The 23644-nt window shown below is 42.5% G+C and overlaps 1 protein-coding gene across 1 annotated transcript in view; it reads left to right on the forward strand.

Moving 5' to 3' along the window:
- Positions 1 to 9960: 9960 nt before the first annotated feature.
- LOC137504017 (alcohol dehydrogenase 1-like) overlaps positions 9961 to 23644 on the forward strand; it is a 51502-nt gene continuing 37818 nt past the window's right edge. The window contains exons 1-5 of the mRNA XM_068231908.1: positions 9961 to 10063; positions 11309 to 11410; positions 19391 to 19532; positions 20604 to 20691; positions 21553 to 21772. Of these exons, the coding sequence (XP_068088009.1) occupies positions 10046 to 10063; positions 11309 to 11410; positions 19391 to 19532; positions 20604 to 20691; positions 21553 to 21772 (570 nt within the window). The 5' untranslated portion in view covers positions 9961 to 10045. The remainder of the gene's footprint in view (positions 10064 to 11308; positions 11411 to 19390; positions 19533 to 20603; positions 20692 to 21552; positions 21773 to 23644) is intronic.

Consider the following 23644-nt stretch of genomic DNA (forward strand, 5'->3'; position numbering starts at 1 on the left):
ATAGTTACATAGTTATTTTGGTTGAAAAAAGACATACGTCCATCGAGTTCAACCAGTACAAAGTACAACACCAGCCTGCTCCCTCACATATCCCTGTTGATCCAGAGGAAGGCGAAAAAAACCTTACAAGGCATGGTCCAATTAGCCCCTAAAGGGAAAAATTCCTTCCCGACTCCAGATGGCAATCAGATAAAATCCCTGGATCAACATCATTAGGCATTACCTAGTAATTGTAGCCATGGATGTCTTTCAACGCAAGGAAAGCATCTAAGCCCCCTTTAAATGCAGGTATAGAGTTTGCCATAACGACTTCCTGTGGCAATGCATTCCACATCTTAATCACTCTTACTGTAAAGAACCCTTTCCTAAATAAATGGCTAAAACGTTTTTCCTCCATGCGCAGATCATGTCCTCTAGTCCTTTGAGAAGGCCTAGGGACAAAAAGCTCATCCGCCAAGGTATTATATTGCCCTCTGATGTATTTATACATGTTAATTAGATCCCCTCTAAGGCGTCTTTTCTCTAGACTAAATAAACCCAGTTTATCTAACCTTTCTTGATAAGTGAGACCTTCCATCCCACGCATCAATTTTGTTGCTCGTCTCTGCACCTGCTCTAAAACTGCAATATCTTTTTTGTAATGTGGTGCCCAGAACTGAATTCCATATTCCAGATGTGGCCTTACTAGAGAGTTAAACAGGGGCAATATTATGCTAGCATCTCGAGTTTTTATTTCCCTTTTAATGCATCCCAAAATTTTGTTAGCTTTAGCTGCAGCTGCTTGGCATTGAGTACGATTATTTAACTTGTTGTCAATGAGTACTCCTAAGTCCTTCTCCAAGTTTGATGTCCCCAACTGTATCCCATTTATTTTGTATGGTGCTAGACCATTAGTACGTCCAAAATGCATGACCTTACATTTGTCAACATTGAATTTCATCTGCCATGTATGTGCCCATATAGCCATCCTATCCAGATCCTGTTGCAATATGACACTATCTTCCTGAGAGTTAATGATTCTGCACAATTTTGTATCATCTGCAAAAATAGCAACATTGCTCACTACTGCATCTACTAGGTCATTAATAAATAAATTGAAGAGCACTGGACCCAGAACAGACCCCTGTGGGACCCCACTGCTAACAGTCTCCCATTTTGAGTATGATCCATTGACCACAACTCTTTGTTTTCTGTCCATTAGCCAGTTCCCTATCCATGAACACAGACTCTTCCCCAGTCCTTGCATCCTCAACTTTTGCACCAGACTTTTGTGGGGAACAGTGTCGAAGGCCTTTGCAAAGTCCAAGTATATCACATCTACAGCATTCCCAATATCCATATTAGCATTCACTACCTCATAAAAGCTGAGCATGTTAGTCAAACAGGACCTGTCTTTAGTAAACCCATGTTGATGCTGAGAAATAAGATTATTTTCTACTATGAAGTCATGTATAGTATCTCTTAGTAACCCCTCAAATAGTTTGCATACAACTGATGTTAAACTTACAGGTCTATAATTTCCTGGATCAGATTTTTTGCCCTTCTTAAATAATGGGAAAACGTGGGCTGTACGCCAATCCACTGGGACTCTGCCAGTTGCAAGAGAGTCACAAAAGATAAGATAAAGGGGTTTATCTATAACTGAACTTAATTCCCTTAGGACCCGAGGATGCATGCCATCCGGGCCAGGTGCCTTGTCTATTTTTAATTTATTTAGTCTTGCCTTCACTTCTTCCTGCGTTAAGTATTTAATATTACAGTTAGAAGATTGAGACTCTTCCGCCTCTGTAGTTTGCAACAGTGCTGTTTCTTTTGTGAAGACAGAAGCAAAGAAAGCATTTAATAACTCTGCCTTACCTTGGTCATCCACCATTGAGTTCCCATCCTCATCCTTTAGGAGTCCTATACAGTCAACCTTTCTTTTTTTAGAGTTAATGTACTTGTAAAACTTTTTTGGGTTAGATTTGATATCCTTAGCGATTTGTTTTTCAGCTTCAATCTTTGCCTGCCTAATTTCTTTTTTACAATTTTTATTGCACTCCTTATAATTGCTTAGTGCAGCCTCGGTCCCCTCCTGTTTTAAGACCTTATAGGCATTCTTTTTCCTCTTCATTTTATCTTTAACCTTTCTATTCATCCATAGAGGCCTTTTTTTATTCCTAGACATTTTGTTTCCATATGGGATATACATACTACAGTATTGATTGAGTATAAGTTTAAAAGCTTGCCATTTCCCTTCAGTGTCTTCCCCTTGTAGTACATTATCCCAGTTCACCAAACTTAGTGCCTGCCTAATTTGAGTGAACTTTGCTTTTCTAAAGTTCATAGTTTTAGTGGTCCCGCTGCCCCTTGGCCTATCAGTCACCAGCTCAAACGTTATCATGTTGTGATCACTATTTCCCAAATGTTCTTGAACCTGCACATTTGATACATTATCTGGTCTATTAGAAATGATCAGATCCAGTAACGCATTCCCCCTAGTTGGTTCAGTTACCATTTGAGTCAAGTAATTGTCCTGTAGTGCTGCCAGAAATCTGCTGCTTTTACCAGAATGGGTAGCCTCAATACTCCAGTCAATGTCTGGAAAGTTGAAGTCGCCCATAATTATGACCTCATTTTTACCTGCAGCTTTTTCAATCTGCTGTAGTAATCGCAGTTCTGCAGCTTCATTAATAAGAGGTGGCCTGTAGCATACCCCAATAAGCAATTGGCAACTTTTATTTCCACCATGAATATTTACCCAAACGGACTCCACATCTTCGCAATCTTCCTCCATCTCATTGTTGAGGACAGCTGTAAGAGAATTCTTAACAAAGAGACAAACCCCTCCACCTTTTTTCCCTGTTCTATCCCTCCTAAACACATTGTATCCTTTTAAATTAGCTATCCAGTCATGGCTTTCATCCATCCATGTCTCGGTTATTCCCACAATGTCATAGCCTTTGTCATTCAGAATGAACTCTAGTTCGTCTATTTTATTTGCAAGGCTCCGAGCATTGGTTACCATGCACTTTATATTTTTACCACCACATTTACCAATTTTGTTTACATGAAATGGGCTAATTGAATTTTTACCAACCTCCTTAATCTTTACACTGTCCCCACCCCCCTCTCCACCCTCCATAATGATAGGTTCCCACTGTCTTTTTACCTCATCTTGTCTATGTATTGAGACTTTATCCTCCCGCCTCCCCCCAGATCCTAGTTTAAAATCTCCTCCAACCGTTTAGCCATCTTCTCCCCCAATGCAGCTGCACCCTCCCCATTAAGGTGCAGCCCATCCCTGCTGTAGAACCTGTAGCCGACTGCAAAGTCTGCCCAGTTCTCCAGGAACCCAAACCCTTCCTTCCTACACCAATTTCTCAGCCACTTATTTAACTCCCTAAGCTCCCTCTGTCTCTCAGATGTAGCACGTGGCACTGGCAGTATTTCAGAAAACACCACCTTGGAGGTCCTTGCTTTAAGTTTATCTCCAAGTACCTGAAAATCATTTTTGAGGACCTTCCATCTCCCACTAACTTTGTCATTGGTGCCAATGTGTACCATGACAGCCGGGTCTTCCCCAGCCCCACCCAGTAATCTGTCAATTCTTTCCGCTACATGCCGAACCCGAGCACCCGGGAGGCAACAGACTGTACGGCATTCGCGGTTTCTTCGACAGATTACCCTATCTGTGCGCCTAATAATTGAATCCCCTACCACCAGTACCTGTCTAGCCTTAGCTGCACTCCTATTACCTTTCTCGTTACAGCAGTCTGCCCCTTGGTTGCTAAGGAGCACATCCTGCTGCAGCATTGCTACTCCTGAATCATCAATAGACTTCTTTTTAAACCACCAGCAAGAAAGAAAATACTTTAATAATTTTGATTGGACTTTCACCTACTTTTTCAATAAGTGCTGAAAAGTTATTTTAAACAGAAGAAGAACAATGATCACCTAGGAGAAAATGTATGAAAAAAGTGGATTGAATAAGGAAGATAAGGCTTGATTCACACGTTACCGCGCTGAAGCATTGCAAGTTAAACGAGCTTACAAGCCTTAATGATATCAGCGAGGATACCCGAGGTGACATGTGACATGATGAGATAGACTCTGCACAGTGCCTAGCACACAAATAACTATGCTGTGTTCCTTTTTTTTTTTTCTGCCTGAAAGAGTTAACATTCAGGTATGTAAGTGGCAGTTCCTGTCTGAGTCAGGACTGGATCAGACTACAGTGTGATCCTCACTGATAAGAAATTACAACTATAAAACACTTTCCTAGCAGAAAATGGCTTCTGAGAGCAGGAAAGAGATATAAGGGGTAAATAGTTCATAGATTTTAGCTCTGGCATACTTCAATGAATGTGTCATTGAGCAAAAACAATAAAACAAAACAGTAAAAACTTAAAAAGTATATTTAAATATAAAAATAAAACTAGAATATCTTTAAAAAAAAAATCATTTTTAGGAGAAGGAGGATAGATACAATTGTTTACTTCATTAGTTTATTTTCACCTCGGGTGTCCTTTAATTGCAGAGTGGGCATTTTACATATGCTACAGGCAGCATAGCGTGCGCTTCTTAGCAATGACAGCTCCTTGTAAAGTCCTATGCGATAGTGACAGGCACTTATCACTTCACAAGGCACTGCCGTTGCTAAGTAGCGCACATTACGCTACCTGTACCACTCGTAGCAGTCCCACTCTGTAATTAATTAAGTGTATAACCGTTTGCTACCCCTTGTTGCAATGTATGTATCCCTATTTATTGTCCAGTTCTGCGTAATATATTGACACTTTATAAATACAAAAAATAATAATAATTAATTTGCGCTGATGTCCTTAGGCAAGCTCATTTAACTCGCACTACAGCAGCGCTGTAACATTAATAAATCAAGCCCATAGTGCTCTATGTAATGGTGCATGTCTAATACAGGTCTAACAATAACATAGATTGTGCTTCTTGAGTAATAGCCCTGTTCCAACCAACATTCTATAAGACCCTAAAAGACCTCACTGAATCCAGGAGGAGTTAATATTCACCACCAATCCAAATACCTCCTCATTTATATTAAATGGCTCCACACTGGTGACCACCAACATAGCGTAGGGCGGAGCTTGGAGGACGCACGCTGTACTACCATCCATCATAGGAGACGCGGCCTGGGCATGTGAGAGGTGACCGGAGCTGGCGGCGATGTGGTATTGTGATATGTGATATGTCATTAAGCAAGAAAATCTTATGTACGCAGTTTTTTACTTGGGGGCCATTGGGAGCTTATTAAAACTTTTTTACGCTATGAGAGATCCCTTGATGTTTTTAAGGTTCTTCAGCATGGATGTTTTATGATATGCAATATTACCAAGAATTCCTCTGGTGAGCAGGGAAAGCAAGGGGGGTGTGTGATCCCCATTCAGCCCTGGTGTTAGTAATTTTTACCCTCACGCAGTGTGTGTGTATGCACAAGGGTGTCACTGATGAGGCAATACTCACTATGAGAAGCTCTGGTTTGTTGTGTTTATATTTTTAAAGGACCTTGGATCGCAAGAGCTGACACGGATATTGGTGCGGCTATAGTATATTACCTAACTGTGACTGGGACTTGTCTCTGTGTGTAGTCAGCAGCCTAAGAAAGTGGGGACTGAGCGCAACATCACGGTGAAAAAGATTCCCACTATGGCTTACTATCCAGCAGAGGGCACTCTCATACTGGGCACACATATGGAGCAGCAGCCCCAGCACTTACCACCACAAGGCATCACTAAGCCAGGGAGCCAAAGCAAAGTGTCAACAGTCAGCCCAGCCAGGACCACCAACACAGCCTGACAAAAACCCAAATAAAAGGGACTTTTGAAAGCAGCAACGAACGATAGAAGAATGGTGGATTGACATAAAGAACTCAAAGAAACTCACCATTTACCAATTACTGCAGAGGGAGTACACAATGGCCCATATCTGGAGAGGCTACACCAACCCAGAGCCATCAGACCCTGAGCCTGTACCATCTGAGCGCCCACAGCCTAGAGATAGAGACAGGGTGGCACAGATAGACATAAAAGTCCTGGGAGATGAGACTGTGCTGACAGTGTGACCATGGGGCCCTGGAGGATAAGGCCCACTTCCTGCTACACTGCAGCAAATACTCACCTGTGAGGACCGCCCACTTCCAGAGACTCTCTGCCCACTTCCAGGATTTCACCTCCACAGATAGGGAGAGGAAACTCTACTTCCTACTGCACCTAGGGTTAATTTTCCTTGTCCTCACGATACAATTTTAATTTCTATTCTAAACCTAGATGCCGTGTAGTATTACATACCAGCTGTGCGTTTACCACATAATGCCCACATTTACAGTACAGTGACACATACTTTAATCTTTTCATTTACTGTTTACTTCACTGTATGCGATGCAATGCATGAATAAAGTGCAGCACAGGTTTCCAGTTCTGTTGCGTTGTCTTCCTGCTGCTATAGAGATTGCAACTCTCACTGTGAACCTAGTCCTACACTTCCATAGGGGAGGCAAAAACCAATGTTTCAGACACAAATTGTTTCCATCCCCATTCTTCCCTGTAGTGCTGTGTTCCACCACAGCACCCATGAGCCCTGCAAGGTAACGCAGCTCTCCAATGGTCATAGCTGCCTATACAACAGCTGTATTATGTCACACAGGCACATCTTTGAAAGAACTTTAGGCATCACTGCTGACATGATGTGCTTGTGTTATATACTAAAGCTGCCAGACAGGCAGATATGACTATCGGGGAGGTGCCTAAAGCCTCCCATACGCTATTAAACCACGCCACCGACCAAACTGCGATCAACATTACAGGCAATATCGCAACAAAAAGTCCATTCCCATCATGTAATGTTGCCTGTTGGTTGATTATAGGCTTATCGTGAGGTGAGGAACCACAATTTTTGCTTGGTTAGACATTTAAATGTTGAATTAGGCCAAAAAAATTCTATAGTGTATTGCCAGTTTTACTCTAGCTTTATTCTGCAGGCCTCCTAGGAGTGGGAGTTGTGAAATACAGCTCTACAGGGAGGGAGGCCTCCCCTATAGGCAAAGGCAAAGTGTAACAGTTCACAAACCTTTGCAAAGTTGAGGAGCACATCAGTTAACTACATATTGCTCTCTAGGGTATGAGGCAGCAAAATTGGTGCAAGTCTAGTTTAGGGGACCCAGCAGAGAACCTCATAGGGAAATTCTGCTAATGTGACAGGGTGGAGGGCACGGCACCCTCTCCAACTGCTAGGGTTCAGATTGGTTGTAGTAAACTATGCCCACACTATTTGGCCAATTACAATGCTACCTGCTGTAGACAGTGCTGTGATTGGAGCTGTTCCCTATGAGGTTTTCTGCTGGGTCCCCTAAAGTAGGCTAGTACCACAAAATTTCTAAAAATATTTTAAGAAGCCCAGGCCGCGCACCCCCTCAATAGTAGCCGGGAGCATTCTGCACGAGCGCAGTTTGTTAAGACTTAAACTGTGCATAGAAAGAACACTCCCAGCCATGGAGGTATGTTTGAGGAACTGAACCCCAGCGAGGGACCTGATAGGCTGAGGGGGTTGGGAAGAAACCCCAAGTAAGTTAAAAAGAATGTCTTGTCCTCGCCACAGGTATCCTGTAAAACAGGGGTCCCAAACCACCGGTCCGTTGGCAGTTTCCAGCTGGGCCGCGGCGGGTCTGTCATCTCTCCCGCCCCCCCGCACGCGGCCGCCGCCGCTTCTGATACCTTATGAGCGGGCGGCCACTTCCGGATTCTCCCAGGCGCCGCTCTCCTTCATGCAGTACTATCTCCTCCTATAACAGCAGGGCGTCTTGCGTCTGCTGTAAGGAAGGAAGGAGGCGGGGCAGCGGTTCCCATGGTAGCGGCGATGCATATCGCCGCTATAGGAAGCCGCTGCCCCGCCTCCTTCCATCCTTTCAGCAGACGCAAGACGCGCTGCTTTTATAGGAGGAGATAGTACTGCATAAAGGAGAGAGGCACCTGGGGGAATCCGGAAGCGGCCGTCCGCTCATAAGGTAACAGGAGCGGTGGCCGCGGGGGCACCACCTACGCATACTGGGCACTATACTATCTATAGCTGGGCACTATACTAGCCATGCTGGGCACTATACTAGCCATGCTGGGCACTATACTAACCATGCTGGGCACTATACTAGCCATGCTGGGCACTATACTAGCCATGCTGGGCACTATACTAGCCATGCTGGGCACTATAATAGCCATACTGGGGCACTATACTAGCCATGCTGGGCACTATACTAGCCATGCTGGGGCACTATACTAGCCATACTGGGGCACTATACTAGCCATACTGGGGCACTATACTGGGCACTATACTAGCTATACTGGGGTAACTATACTAGCCTAGCCTTGCTGGGCACTTTAGCCATACTGGGGCACTATACTGGGCACTTTACTAGCTATAGCTGGGCACTATACTAGCCATGCTGGGCACTATACTAACCATGCTGGGCACTATACTAACCATGTTGGGCACTATAATAGCCATGCTGGGCACTATACTAGCCATGCTGGGCACTATACTAACCATGCTGGGCACTATACTAGCCATGCTGGGCACTATACTAGCCATGCTGGGCACTATACTAGCCATGCTGGGCACTATACTAACCATGCTGGGCACTATACTAGCCATGCTGGGCACTATACTAGCCATGCTGGGCACTATACCAGCCATGCTGGGCACTATACTAGCCATGCTGGGCACTATACTAACCATGCTGGGCACTATACTAGCCATGCTGGGCACTATACTAGCCATGCTGGGGCACTATACTAGCCATGCTGGGACACTATACTAGCCATGCTGGGGCACTATACTATCCATACTGGGGCACTATACTAGCCATGCTGGGCACTATACTAGCCATGCTGGGCACTATACTAGCCATGCTGGGGCACTATACTAGCCATGCTGGGCACTATACTAGCCATGCTGGGGCACTATACTAGCCATGCTGGGACACTATACTAGCCATGCTGGGGCACTATACTAGCCATGCTGGACACTATACTAGCCATGCTGGGCACTATACTATCCATACTGGGGCACTATACTAGCCATGCTGGGCACTATACTAGCCATGCTGGGCACTATACTAGCCATGCTGGGGCACTATACTAGCCATGCTGGGCACTATACTAGCTATACTGGGGTAACTATACTAGCCTAGCCATGCTGGGCACTTTACTAGCCATACTGGGGCACTATACTGGGCACTTTACTAGCTATACTGGGGCACTACCTACCCATACTGGACACTATATTAGCTATACTGAGGCCCCACGTGTCCTGAAAAGGCGTGTGATGCACGTGAAACAGCTGTAGACTGAGGGGCGCTTTTTGTACCTGTAACATGTGGCATGAATAAAGAGAAGATTTGTTGGAGTGCCGGAGTCTGTTTGAATCTTGTGGAAACAACACATATTAGCTATACTGGGCACTATACTAGGGCACTACCTACCCATACTGGGACTATACAAGCTTTACTGGTCTCAATACTAGCTATAATGAGGCACTATACTAGCTACACTGGGGTAACTATACTAGCCATACTGGGGCAACTAAACTCCCTATACTGGGGCAACTATGCTAGCTATTCCGCCGCACCCCAGCCCCTCCCCCCATAACCCGCTGTGCATGACACTGTCCACTAGGTAGCGTGCGCAATAACCCGCCCCCCCCTGTCCATCCGTCCCCCCCCCCCCCCCGCCGCCGGGCCCCGGAGATAAATTGGGTCAGTAAGTGGTCCTCGGGCCAGAAAAGGTTGGGGACCCCTGCTTTAAAACAAAGATTTTAACACTGCATTCTAACTTGATAATCATTTTTTTATTTCACCATATTGCCACATAAAGAAAAAGTTGGCTGAAACAAGAAGAAATATCTTGCCATCAGCTCTTTACTGCTGTGTGATCACATGACAGGAGAAGGGGAGGGGGAGCCCCGTTGGAACAGAGACTGTGTACACAGCAGACTGCACAAAGGTCCTCCTGTCCTTAGCTGATTGCGGAAGAGTTCTGTAGCAGACATGGATCACACAGGAAAAGTAAGACCTTAGTGGAATGCAAAAGTAATGGCGTTGTGATTTTAGTATGATGAGCTTTATTACTGTAACTCGGACAGCACTGGAGGGTAATAATGATTGCACAGTTTTCTCATGAAGAATAACAAAAAAACAACACTGCCTAAACTGCTAAAATAACAATTGCTGAATGCTGATATATTTATAGCTTATTGTGAAGATCATTACTTTGATAAAAATGATTTACTGGTACATAGCTACACCATAGAACTACATGCAAGATGTGTGACTGCATTTTTATATCTTTTTAAAATGTTGCTGAATAGGGGAATGCAGCTGGTAGCATGTTACATTGCAAGTTAAGCTAATCAAAAAAAATAAAAAATAAATAAAATAAAAGCAATGTACTCTGATGGCTAAATGTGCTACTATCCACGATTCTCTCTTGCTAGTGATCCAAAATCGGTCATAATTGCTGATTACAGAGATTTACATGTTCTGGTTGCTGTTTATGTTGCCTTATTGGATTTACCCCAGTGCCTTGCCTGTGATGCCTTATTTTACTTTTCAGCTTAGTGAGAGTTTGCACAGCTGTGCAGCCTAGGTGTACTGACCTGCACATTTTGTTGCAATAAGAGACCTGAAATGAAATGCAAACAAAATAAAACTTAATCTGACCATGCATCATACAATTGTGATCATACAAAAGTAGCACATCTATGCAATATAAAATTTAACAAGCTGAGATAACTACTTGCTTTGAATGGTTTGCAGGAGGATTAGTTTTAATTATAGTTGTTTTTTACATTTATTGATGTTGATGCTGATTGTTGTTTATATGAACTACCGGTAATTATGACATTTAATAAATAATTTTGATTGATCGGCTGTGCAATCATTATTTTTGTTGTGGGTGGGTATTTATTTGTTCTTCTATCTTCAGAGGCTGGAATGCAGTCTGGGGATAGGCAGAAGCAGCTGTCAAAACACTTCCGCTCTTCATCTCCAGGAACAGTGCCAAAGAGATACGATAGAAGCTTGATATGTGATGTAGGGCTTACATTATACATGGTAGATCAGGTGTTCCAAATATCGATTATTTATCTATTCTACCACTTTGCACCAGAAGACATCAGAAAATATATCAGCATAAATGTTGTCTAATATCGATCTTAGCACTGCAACTGTGCTAAGATCTCATAAGTCTGCAATATAAGAGCAGAACACATGTACATCTCTTATTAAACTGTGCCTATTTATTGATCAAAGGTTATAAAATGCAAAGCTGCCGTAGCCTGGGAGAAAAGCAAGCCCCTTGTGATTGAGGAGGTTGAGGTGCAGCCACCAAAAGCAAATGAAGTTCGCATTAAGGTAAAGTTTACAAGCATGTTAGCTAATGTAATTCTGATATGTTATACATTTGGAACTTGGCATTGCTAAATAGCCTACAAAGTCATTTTTATTTTACAGTTTGATTAAGATATTAAGTTTGATACAATTAAAACAATTCTGTATGGTAACCTGCAACCCCTGACAGCTCTGTGCCTTTGCATGTTAGCAGTATAGCTGACAACTCAGCTATGAGGCTGTCTCAGCTAATGGTAATGGTTTGGGTGTTGGCCTTTAGTGATGATCAATGAGAAGCAAATCATTTCTCATTGCATTCATATATCATGTAAATGCCATGCAGCTTGACCTTGGACCAATAAAAAATGTCAGGAAGTAATTCTAATTAAATTAATTTCAAGCTGTATATATTTTACCTGGAATTTGAATGCAATGAAAAAAAGTATTTGCATCTCATTGATCATCTCTATAGGCCTCCCACTATTGGGATATCACCAATAAAGATATTAGCTGCAGGGAATGGGGAGGGGGCACTACTTTTCAGTTATAGTGTATTTTACAATTTTTCTGCCCAGAGTTTCAATTAACTTTTATTCTCAGAGTAAGCTTGGCTAATCTACTTTTACTATCGTTTTTTCCCCTGTCCTCTTCTTCTTTATACTTTTTCTGTTCTCTTTCTTATCTCTTGTTCTTCTCTTACCCTAATATAAAGTCTGCATGCAATGCTTTGGCCTTTTTATAGACATTTGTTGATGTGTATATCCTGTCTCCTGCTTTTGTATCCATACCACCCACCTCCTGAACAAACTGTCAGCCATCGGCCCAGTACCTGAGGGAACCATACTGGCCACGATGGACGTGGAGTCCCTGTACACGAACATTCCCCATGATGATGGTATTGCGGCCTGCCGTAAATATCTTCAGGGTCAGGGCATACCTGTAAAGCCTATTACTGGACTGATCAAATTCATTCTCACTCATAATTATTTCACTTTTGGACAGGACCTCTATTTACAGCAGATGGGCGTGGCAATGGGTTCGCGATTCGCTCCACAGTATGCAAATCTATCCATGGCCAAAATCGAAGAGGAATACCTCAATGCATGTGGCATAAAACCCTTGGCCTACTTCCGCTTCATTGATGATATTTTAATCATCTGGTCCGCAAGTGAGGATGATCTTCTCCAGTTCCACAGGAACTTCAATGCCTTCCATCCTACAATCAAATTGAAACTTACTTACTCTCACACAGAGATTAACTTTCTGGACACCACCATATACATCAGGGGTAACAACATACAAACCTCTGTGTATCGCAAACCTACAGACCGTCCCACATACCTAAGATATGACAGTTTTCATCCCAAGCACATTAAGAACTCTATAATTTACAGCCAAGCTATAAGGTACAACCGGATTTGTTCTGACAGGATGGACAGAGACAAGCACCTGGATCACCTTAGGAACACTTTCATTAAACAAGGTTACAGTCCTCCCATGGCTGAGGCCCAAATCAGGAAAGCCAGCAACATCCCCAGGACTGAACTCCTGAAATATAAGCAAAACCAGAAAGAGGAACGTGTCCCTTTGGTTGTCACCTACAACCCACACCTGGAAATCTTAAGGAGGATTGCTAAGGAACTTCATCCCATTTTACACAAGGATCACAGACTGAGAACGATATTCCCTAAACCTTCACTCTTGTCATATCGGCAACCACACAATCTAAAACAGATGATTGTCAGGAGCTCTTTGAATAGGCCTCAACAAAACGGTACATCACCCTGCCGACAAAAAATATGTGGGACCTGCAGACACATTTACTCCACTGACAGGGTAACGATACCAGGTTCACAACAGGAGTACAGAATACAAGGTAAATTTTCTTGTGGGTCCACCAATCTGGTATATCTGATCATGTGTGCTAAATGCCCCAATGTTATGTACGTGGGAGAAACTGGACAAACTCTGCGCAAACGTATGAATGGACACAGGCACACTATTAATGATACCAAATCTGGGCTCCCAGTTGCTACACACTTTCGGTCCAACGGACACAGCATGGATGATCTTCGTGTCACTGCCCTGAAGGGCGGCTTCAAAACGTCAAATGACCGATTAATAGCAGAAACAAAATTTATAAATTGTTTCAAAGCTGTGCAGAAGGGTCTGAATAAGGACAACAACTTTCTATATTGGTATGAGATTGATGATATATGAACTGTCTCAGCCACCCTAGCTGAACTTGTGAACTAAGAATTTACGATACCTCTGGGTCAATCCTAATACCAGGTCTGTGAGCAATAAAGTAAACAAGGATCCTTATCTTACCCCATTTAGATGGTCTGTTTGTATTAAGGCATCTTAATGATGTATTTATGCTTGAAAAAAATATCTGTTTTTCCTTTTGATGTTGCATGTATATAAGCTGTCTGTACCACCAGCCTGCAAACTAACAGGATATAAACCTGAGGAAGGCTGCAAGGCCGAAAGCTTGTTTATTCTTATTCATTTGTAGTTAGCCAATAAATGGTATCATCCTGATTTAAAACTTCTTGATAATAGGATGAATAATACATATTTTTGAACCATCAATGCAAATTAATTAGGAGTTTGTGAGGGGTCATACCAGATATGCTTTTGCACAAGTGAAAAAGTTTCGAATGCACTTCTCAGCACATAAAGGGACCATCAAAGATAAGAAAGGCAAAGATCTGACCGACCAATGCAGCATCAAAAACAAATGGCAGGAATATATAGAAGAACTATATGCTCACAAGGGTGAACTTCCAGACATTCAGGAAAAAGAAACCATGAAATCTTAATCAGAGCCAACCATCCTTTCAGATGTTGCATAGGCAATAAGCCAATTACCTAACAACAAGGCCCCTGGCATTGACAGAATTTACTACGACCTGAAATCGTCTGAAATGCTAAGACTCATACCGATTGCAACCATCACTGCAATATGCCCGAAAATCTGGGAAACCAACACATGGCCAAAAGAATGGAAATGGTCAGTTTTTATTCCTTTACCAAAGAATGTAGATTCTAAAGATTGCTCTAACTACCGCACAATTGCCCTCATTCCTTACACGAGCAAAGTGCTTTTTAAGATCCTACATCAACACCTCAATCCAGTCATTGAGGGAGAGTTAGCTGATGATCAAGCAGGATTTAGAAGAGGTCATGACACTCGCAATCGCATTGCGAATCTTCGATGGATCTTGTAGAAATCCCACGAATATCAGAAGAATGTCTATACGTGCTTTATCGACTATAAAAAAGCCTTTAATTGTGTCGAACATGATAAGCTGTGGAAAGCCTTAGGCAACCTGGGCATGCCAACTCATCTGGTTAAGCTGATAAGATCACTATATGACGGCCAAGAAGCCACAGTGCAAACACCCCATGGAGACACTGATTGGTTAAAAATTGTTAAAAGTGTGAGTGAAAGTGCAAAGTTCGACCTTCTCCTAATTATCCAAAGACCAAGATTGTGACAACAGTAGATGACGGCAATATCAAGATAGCAGTTGACAATGAAAAGATTTAGTGTGTGCAGGAATTCACCTTTCTTGGCTCTCAGATCGATCGAAATGGAGATTGTAGTCATGAAATAAAACGTTGGAAAACCATCGGCACACGATGGAAAGCATGACCCAAGTATGGAAAAGCAAAGACATTAGCATTACAACCAAGTGTAGACTGGATCATGCCATCGTTTTCCCTATAACCATGTATGGCTGCGAAAGTTGGACCCTAATAAAGGCAGATAGAAGAAAAATCGACTCCTTAGAGTTGAGGTGCAGGCGACGGTTGCTTCGCATTCCATGGACAGCAAGGATGATGATCAAAGAAGTATTGCAACGTATAAGACCAGACATGTCACTGGAAGGCAAGATCACGAGACTCAGAATCACATATTTCGGCCATGTGATGCGATCAAATTCCTTAGAGAAGGGCCTAATGCTAGGACTGGTCAGTGGCAAAAGGCGACAAGGCCACCAGAGAACGCGTTGGCTTGACACCATCAAAGCCGACACGGGATTGAGCTTAAGGCAACTGGCGGAAATAGTACAAGATCGGACAGCATGGAGAGAGCTAACCCACAGAATCACCAAGAGTTGGATATGACTGAATGGATACCATCATCATCCTCTATTCACTACAAGGTCTATATGGTTTTGTAAAAATGTTTTTCCAAACTTCATAAAAAATATTAACTAAGGATATTAGCTGCAAAGTATAAGTTCAGATACTTGGCTATTGCATTATTCTGCTGTCAAGATACCAAACCCCAGATTTGAATACAATATTACAACAATAACAACAAAACATTTGTAAAGAGCTTTTCTCCCATCAAATCAGTACATAGTGATATGTACAGGAGAAAAAGTTATGTGTTCGTGAATGCCAGACTAAATCGGTGGCTTTTCAGTTTTGAGCTCTAGCTCCAAAGGTTTTAGTTGAACTCTGGAAGTGGTCAACTTATTACATCCTTTTGATCTGAAATTTTTGGAGGTATGATGCAGTTGCAGCAAAACCTTCAGGTATTCAGGGCCTAGAGCGTGTAGGGATTTGACTGTAAGCATCCCAATTTTAAAAGGTATTCTTCATTTTATGGGTAGCCATTTTTATGTGGCCATGGCGGTGTTGGCTTGTTAACACTCTTGCGGCAGCATTCTGTACTAGATGCAGGAGATGTAGGTCTTTATTTGTAAGGCCTGCTTAGTGGACAATGCAAGAATCCAGCAGTGATGTGATTAAGGCATGAAGTTGGGTTGGAAGAATAAATGAAACATAAGTAAGGATTAACCTCCCCGGCGTTCTATTGAGATCGCCAGGGAGGCTGCGGGAGGGTTTTTTTTTAATTAAAAAAAAACTATTTCATGCAGCCAACTGAAAGTTGGCTGCATGAAAGCCCACTAGAGGGCGCTCCGGAGGCGTTCTTCCGATCGCCTCCGGCGCCCATAATAAACAAGGAAGGCCGCAATGAGCGGCCTTCCTTGTTTTGCTTAGATCGTCGGCATGGCGACGAGCAGAGTGACGTCATGGACGTCAGCCGACGTCCTGACGTCAGCCGCCTCCGATCCAGCCCTTAGCGCTGGCCGGAACTTTTTGTTCCGGCTGCGCAGGGCTCAGGCGGCTAGGGGGGCCCTCTTTCGCCGCTGCTCGCGGCGAATCGCCGCAGAGCGGCGGCGATCAGGCAGCACACGCGGCTGGCAAAGTGCCGGCTGCGTGTGCTGCACTTTATTTGATAAAAATCGGCCCAGCAGGGCCTGAGCGGCAGCCTCCGGCGGTGATGGACGAGCTGAGCTCGTCCATACCGCTCAGGAGGTTAAAGGGATCCTGGAGCGAGAGGGATATGGAGGCTGCCATATTAAGAGTGCCTTGCAAAAGTATTCACCCCTGCTGGCATTTTTCATGTTTTGTTTTTCCACAACCTGGAATTAAAATGAATCGTTTGAGAGTTTGCATTGTTTCATTGACAGAACATGCCTACAACTTGGAAGATGTATTATTAGATTTTTGGGGCCGTTTTACACATAGACACTTTTTAGCGTTGCATCACCCTTTCTGCATGCAGGGTATTGCAACAGCAAAGAAAGTGTATGGGGCCCAGTACACTAACCATGTTGTGTTGCACCAGAAGCTTCCGATTTGTAGCCGACAGCGCATTAAAGTCAACAGCGCTTTGCTGTGCGACTTCCGCAGCAACACAGCGGTGACAGAATGTACAGAAGTCAATGCATGACGCAGAATATTTACATTTTTGGGCGCCAGCAGTGCAGCACGCATGTGCAGAACAATGCAAATAGGACAGGAAAGCTGGGAATTCCAGTGATGTACTTCCTGTCTAGCAGGGAGTTCATCACTGGGCAAGAAGGGGCAAAGGGGCGAGCGGGGTGGGGGGGTGTTGGGGCACTATGCATATGACCCTGTTGGTGCACTCTGCCGCGTGTGTAAAAGTGTAAAATCAGCCTGAGATGCAAACAACGAAATAACTGAAAACTTCAACATGTAGAACTATTCAGCCCTCTAAAGTTGGTACTTTGTGGAGCCATCTTTATGGCAATTACAGCTGCAATTCACTTTGGACAAGTCTCTATGAGTTTTCCACATCTTCTCACTGGGATTATTGCCCCTTTCCTCAAGGCAAAACTGCTCTACCGTCTTCATGTTAAAGGTTTTTTTACTTTTTGTTTGTGAACAACAATCTTCAAGTCTGACCACAGATTCTTTATTGGATGTATGGATTAGGCCATTCCAACCAACACATTTAAATGTTTCATTTTAAACCACTGAAGTTTTGGTTTAGCAGTATGCTTCGGACCACTCAGCTGTCCTGCTGGAAGGTGAACCTCTGTCCTAGTTTCAAATCACTGACAGACTGACACAGGTTTTGCTCATGAATATCTACAGTATGTATATAGCCCCATCCATTTGTCCCTCGACTTGGAGCAGTTTGCCTGTCCCTACTGCTCAAAAACATCCCCATATTGTGATGCTGCCACCCACAAGTTTCTGTGGTGATGGTGTTGGGTGATGGGATTTGTTTGGTTTGCATCAGGCATAGTATTTTCCTTGGTGCCCGAAAAGTTTTATTTTAGTTTCATCTGACCATTTGGAAAGTTGACCACATGCATTTTGACAAACTCTAAATGTGCATTCTTATTGTAAATGCTAAGTAATGGCTGTTTTTCTGGCCACTCTTCCATAAAGTCCAGCTTTATGGAGTTTATGGCATATTATGGTCCTATGGATAGATACTCCATTCTCTGGTGTGGAGCTCTGCAACTCCTGCAGGGTTACCTTTGTTCTCTGTGCTATCTTACCTGCCCATACTGCCGAACGTACCAAAACCTGGTTCAATGATCATGGGATTACTGTGTTTGAGTGGCCAGCAAACCCATCTAACCTGATCCCCATAGAAAATCTACTGGGCATTTCTAAGAGAAAAATGAGAGACATGAGAACGAACAATGCAGAAGAGCTGAAGGTGACTATTGAAGCATAACGCCTGACAGCATCCAAGCCACACCGCTCTATGGCAGTAATTAATGCAAAAGAGTCCCAAACCAAGTACTGAGTATATATGCATGATTATATGTTTGAAAGGTCTGACATTTTTCAATTTAAATCTTTGTTTTACTGATTTTATAAAATATTCTGAGATTTTGATTTTGGTGTTTTCATAAGCTGAAAGCCAAAATCATCAAAATTATAACAAATAAAGGCTTGCAATTTCTTGCATTGCACGTAATAAGTCTATTTCATATATTAGTTTCACCTTTTAAGTTGAATTACTGAAATACATGAACTCTTGCATGATATTAATTTTTTTTCCAACTTTACCTGTAGGCATTAGTTAGACATTGGCTAGCTTTTGGTGCCAAGGAGATTTTTTTTTCTTCCCTGGTGACATATCTCCTAATGTGGGAGCTGCTTCTATTTTTTCTTTTTTGCTAACATATCTACATTTCAACTGTGTAGCCAAACTCCATCGCCACAGTCACAGCTGCGACTCGTAATCACCGCAGCGGCCCAGTAGCCAAACTCCAGCGCTACTGCCCCATTCAGCACCACTAACCAGAGCTTGGTTTTACTATAGCCAGACTCTGGCACCTCAGCTACCCTATCAGCACAGCCATAGCTGCTATTTCTATTGCGGCCTATGGCGGTGACCAGTTTATTATCTGTCTAGTGAATGAGGGTCTGGGCTGCAGTTTAATAACTCTTACAGGAAAACAGTGAAAAAAAACACGATTAACTGCAGTAACTGTGACTAGGAAGAATATTCATATTTAGATTATTTTATTAGTAACTATGTCTGGTGTGCAATGAAAAGAAGTAATGATCACTCTTTTACTGTAGTTCTCAAGAGGTTTCAGAAACATTTTAATGTGCCTAGGTAGTACATACAGTAGGTACTTTTATGTGTATTATAATATCAAACTTGATTCAAATGTCCAATCATTTTACCTTTTTAAACGTATTTAGATGGTGAGCACAGGAATATGTCGCACTGATGATCACGCAATCCAGGGGACATTTAAAGGGGTGGAGTTTCCTGTTATTGTTGGCCATGAAGGAGCTGGAATAATTGAAAGTGTTGGAAATGGTGTAACTCATCTAAAACCAGGTATTTTACAGCAAACCTGAACTGAGCTTTCATTTAGCTCTTCCATGTTCTATAGTCCAATTAAATAACACTGCTTTCCTAGCCCCCACCAAACCTTACTAAAAAAAAAGCCAGGTGACCACAAGCGGTGGCCCTTAACTGCCATCTTGCCTGGGCCCCATTTCATCGTAATCCTTTTCTGCCACCTGTCAGCTGCTCTTGTCCAATGGCAGGGAGCTTACCAGCACTCAGTAGGGGTGGCGGACAGGTGGCCCCCCCATTGGAGTTTCATAACTTGCTGGTTTGCTGTGCTCAGACGCAACAAGAGACGTTTCTTTGCTGCTGGGTAACACCACCACTTGTTGAACATCCCGTAACGCGGGTTGTTACCAAGCACTGCCATTTGGCTGCCTGTAACTGCAGCCGAATAAAGCTTGTGGCCGGCTGCTGGGCAACTGAACTATTCCACAGACAGTGGTAAACAGTGGTAAACAGTCCATGGAAAAGAGGCCTAAAAGCTTTGTGCATCTCTCTCCTATCTCTTCTGATCTGTATCACACACAAGTTACCTAGCTGATATAAATTAGGGCTTCCAATGCCCTTTATATTTATTAAAATTAATAATAATAAAACATGTTTTTTTACTGTTTTACTCTTCTTATTAGTAATGTTGAAACTGCACACAGAGCATAATTTAGTGCATTCATGCAAGAACAACGCTGTAACATTTGGGCCAGGGTGAAGCAGAAAAATGGCTCATCCTGCTCTTGCAAAAAGCCCTGGCAGCATTCATTACTATTTCCCCTTCCAGGCCGGCCGCCATGGACTCAGGGGGTAAGATGTAATCTGGCTGCCAGCTATTGCATTACCCTGCTTTTATACTAATTTAGGCTCCATCTTTTGACAGCATCCAAATTATTGTCTGAGCACCGCTATAGCCGTAATTCACATTATGGTCTATGGCGATGCATGCTGCACTCAAATTTCCTTGCAGCGTTTTGTGCAGTTTCTTAATTCAGTATCTTTAACAACATTTTTAAATGCTAAAATGAAGAATTCCACTAACAATATCAATAATCTGCTTCTCTTTAGGTGATAAAGTCATTCCACTTTGCCTTCCTCAGTGTGGGAAGTGCAGTTCTTGTCTAAATCCAAACAGTAATTATTGCTTTAAAACACAGTAAGTACTCTTTATCTGTATATTGTAGTTTGCTTAAGTTAGCCTGGATTGCTATCTCTGGTGATATGATTTTTGTAAAGTGTTCTTTAATAGAGAATATCAAGGAGATCCTAATTGTCCAGTTTGTTGCAGACTTGTTGCACATTTTATGAACCTTAGTATCCTGTGTCTCTAATAATGTTAGCCATAGACCCTGAACAAGCATGCAATAGATGAGGTGACTAGCCATATGCTTGTTCCAGGGTTTTGACTCAGACACTTCTTATGCCCAAAGATCAACAGGGTGGCCAGGCAACTGGCATAGTTTACAAGGAAATAAATATAGCAGCATCCATAGCCCTCTCACCTCAGGTTTCCTATATAGGACAGCTATATCATGCTCACCTTGTTGCAGCAACCTAAATCCCGGTACATACATCCAATGTCTGGCAATTTTACCTCTTACATGTGGTATACTATGCTTTACCATTTCCATCTATGCTTAGTTGTGCAAATACAAACACAAATATAAGCACGGCCATCCCAATTATCTCTCCCCCCCCCCCCCCCCCCCAAATAAAAGACTAGATAGTTCTTTCACAGGCTGCCCCAATCTGGTAATCATTCTGATGTGAAAAAAGAAAACAAGGGCTCATGCTCTTTGCTGCTAATTACACAGTCAGGGAGATGTGAATTAGTGGAGAATGGTGAATACGTTGCTGCCTGGACACACTGCTTGTGATTACATGAGTCTTTCTGTTCACCAATCACCCACATTTTTCTACATATTGAAATAGAAATATTTATATAAAATTTTTATAGCAAACAGATTTGTGCAGCATTGACGTGTGAGTAATCCCCTTGTTTTCTCTTTCAATGTAGCTTTGAGGAATCGCAGAATGTTCTGCCTGACAAGACATCCAGGTTCTCATGCAAGGGGAACACAGTGCATCACTTTGAATGGATCAGCGCCTTTTCTGAATACATTGTGATGCCTGCTGACGCAGTTGCTAAGATTGATGATAAGGCACCCATGGATAAAGTCTGTCTTCTTGGGTGTGGTTTTACCACAGGATATGGATCTGCTGTTCAAACTGCCAAGGTAAATGTACAGAGTGTTCCCTTCCGGCTTTACACCAGGCTTATGCTCCAAGAGGAATACGGTTATTTTCTAGTTTCACAGGAAACAGAACTCACATGGATAGAACTGGATTTTGAACAGAAAGGGAGAAGTTCATGCAGCACTGAGGAAAATAGTGTGTGCTAAGCCACTAAGTAAAGTATTTAAACAGAGAAGGATATGACCATATACAGCACCACACATATATATGTAGGAAAAAATATAGCAATTTTATTAACTCTTCACAAAGCACCATAGAAAATAGATTAAAAACATCTAAAAACCAATAGGACACCTCATATAGATAATATCAGCATAACACAAAGAGTATATAATCAATAATAGCTTATAATAAGCATAGATAATAAATTATGTCACCTGAGTAGCTCAAATTGAGAGCTGCCACAGAGATTGAACCCGGGTTCAGACTGCCTCGTCCATTAAAGTGCAAAGTATGGTGAAAGATCAAACAACCAACCTTAAGTTAGTGAAATATCATATAAAATTGCAAAAAGTGACAACCACAATATATATACAAGTAAAGACCTGTGAAACAAAGGGTGCATATAATTAATATAGTAAACTACAAAGCTAAACCATAAACAGCCCAAGGATGCTGAATATTATATAGTGAATTGATGCTGGGACCGCAATGGCAATGCGGAATGGAAGGGAGAGCGAGGCTTACGTGACCCGGGTGGCAATCCAAACATGAGAGGTGTCTAAATGCAGGAAGGAGGCCCCCGGTAGACTACTCTACTGGTGTCGCGGCAGTCACGCTGCTTTATCAAGAGTGGGGCGTCCTGTGTCAAACCGGCGAGAATGCCGATTAAATAAATATATATAACGCCGAGCGGTCACGTGAGCGCAAGACGCGCATCACGTGATCCGCCCACAATAAGCTGACCAATACGGAGAGAGTGAGCCGCTGGAAGGAAGGAGACAACGCTGGAATGCAGGAAGCGTAAGTCTATGGATTGCAGAGAGGGACAATATCGTCAGTAGTATGTTCAGCGCAGAGGTAAAGCCTGAACTATGCAGAAGGACAGTTATGTCCTTCACTACATATAATATTCATGCAACCATAAATTTGTACAACCATTGAACTTACTGATATTTATTACATATATTGCATAGGAAACATATACAGATAAAAATCAGCGATCTCTACAAAAATATAATAAACAGAAAATAAACAATATTTACAAACATTACAGCAGAGCCTGTATAATCGCATTCCACAAAGGACATCAATCCAAATTTATGGGCAATACATAAGCCCAAAATTCACGATGTAAAAGTTCAAAGTTCATCTGAAAGGTAAGAGATTGCAGTCCAGGGGCACATGTCCACACGAGAAACACAATACGACGCTCAAAAAGAGAAGCAAAAAACAATCATCCATTGCTGAAGGTAAGTCCAAAAGTCCATACGAGTAATCCATTATAAGTCCTTCAAGCTAGAAATCAATAGAAATTTGGAAAAATGGGCAGGTGAGTACGAGATATCTGAAACAAAACAAATCATATATTAGCAATTTAACTTTTTACAAAAAACCTGTATAATCAATTTCTTCATTAAGACCATGAGGAGACTTGGAACCCAGGTTATAGATCCACCTGGCCTCCTTCTGTAATAACCTAATAACCACATCACCCCTCCTAATGGTGGATTTGATATGCTCCAAGCCCATAACTTGTAGGCCTGCATATGAGCTACCATGAGCCTGTAAAAATGGGCAGCCACTGAAGTCAAAGTCTTCCCCTCGTCCATATCTCGTTGTGCTAGTCTGATTTTGGATAAATGCTGTTGTATGCGTACTTTTAAGGCAATCGTAGTTTGTCCCACATAGAT

The sequence above is a fragment of the Hyperolius riggenbachi genome, chromosome 1 (assembly GCF_040937935.1).
Source record: "Hyperolius riggenbachi isolate aHypRig1 chromosome 1, aHypRig1.pri, whole genome shotgun sequence".
In the NCBI taxonomy this organism is placed as follows: Eukaryota; Metazoa; Chordata; class Amphibia; order Anura; family Hyperoliidae; genus Hyperolius; species Hyperolius riggenbachi.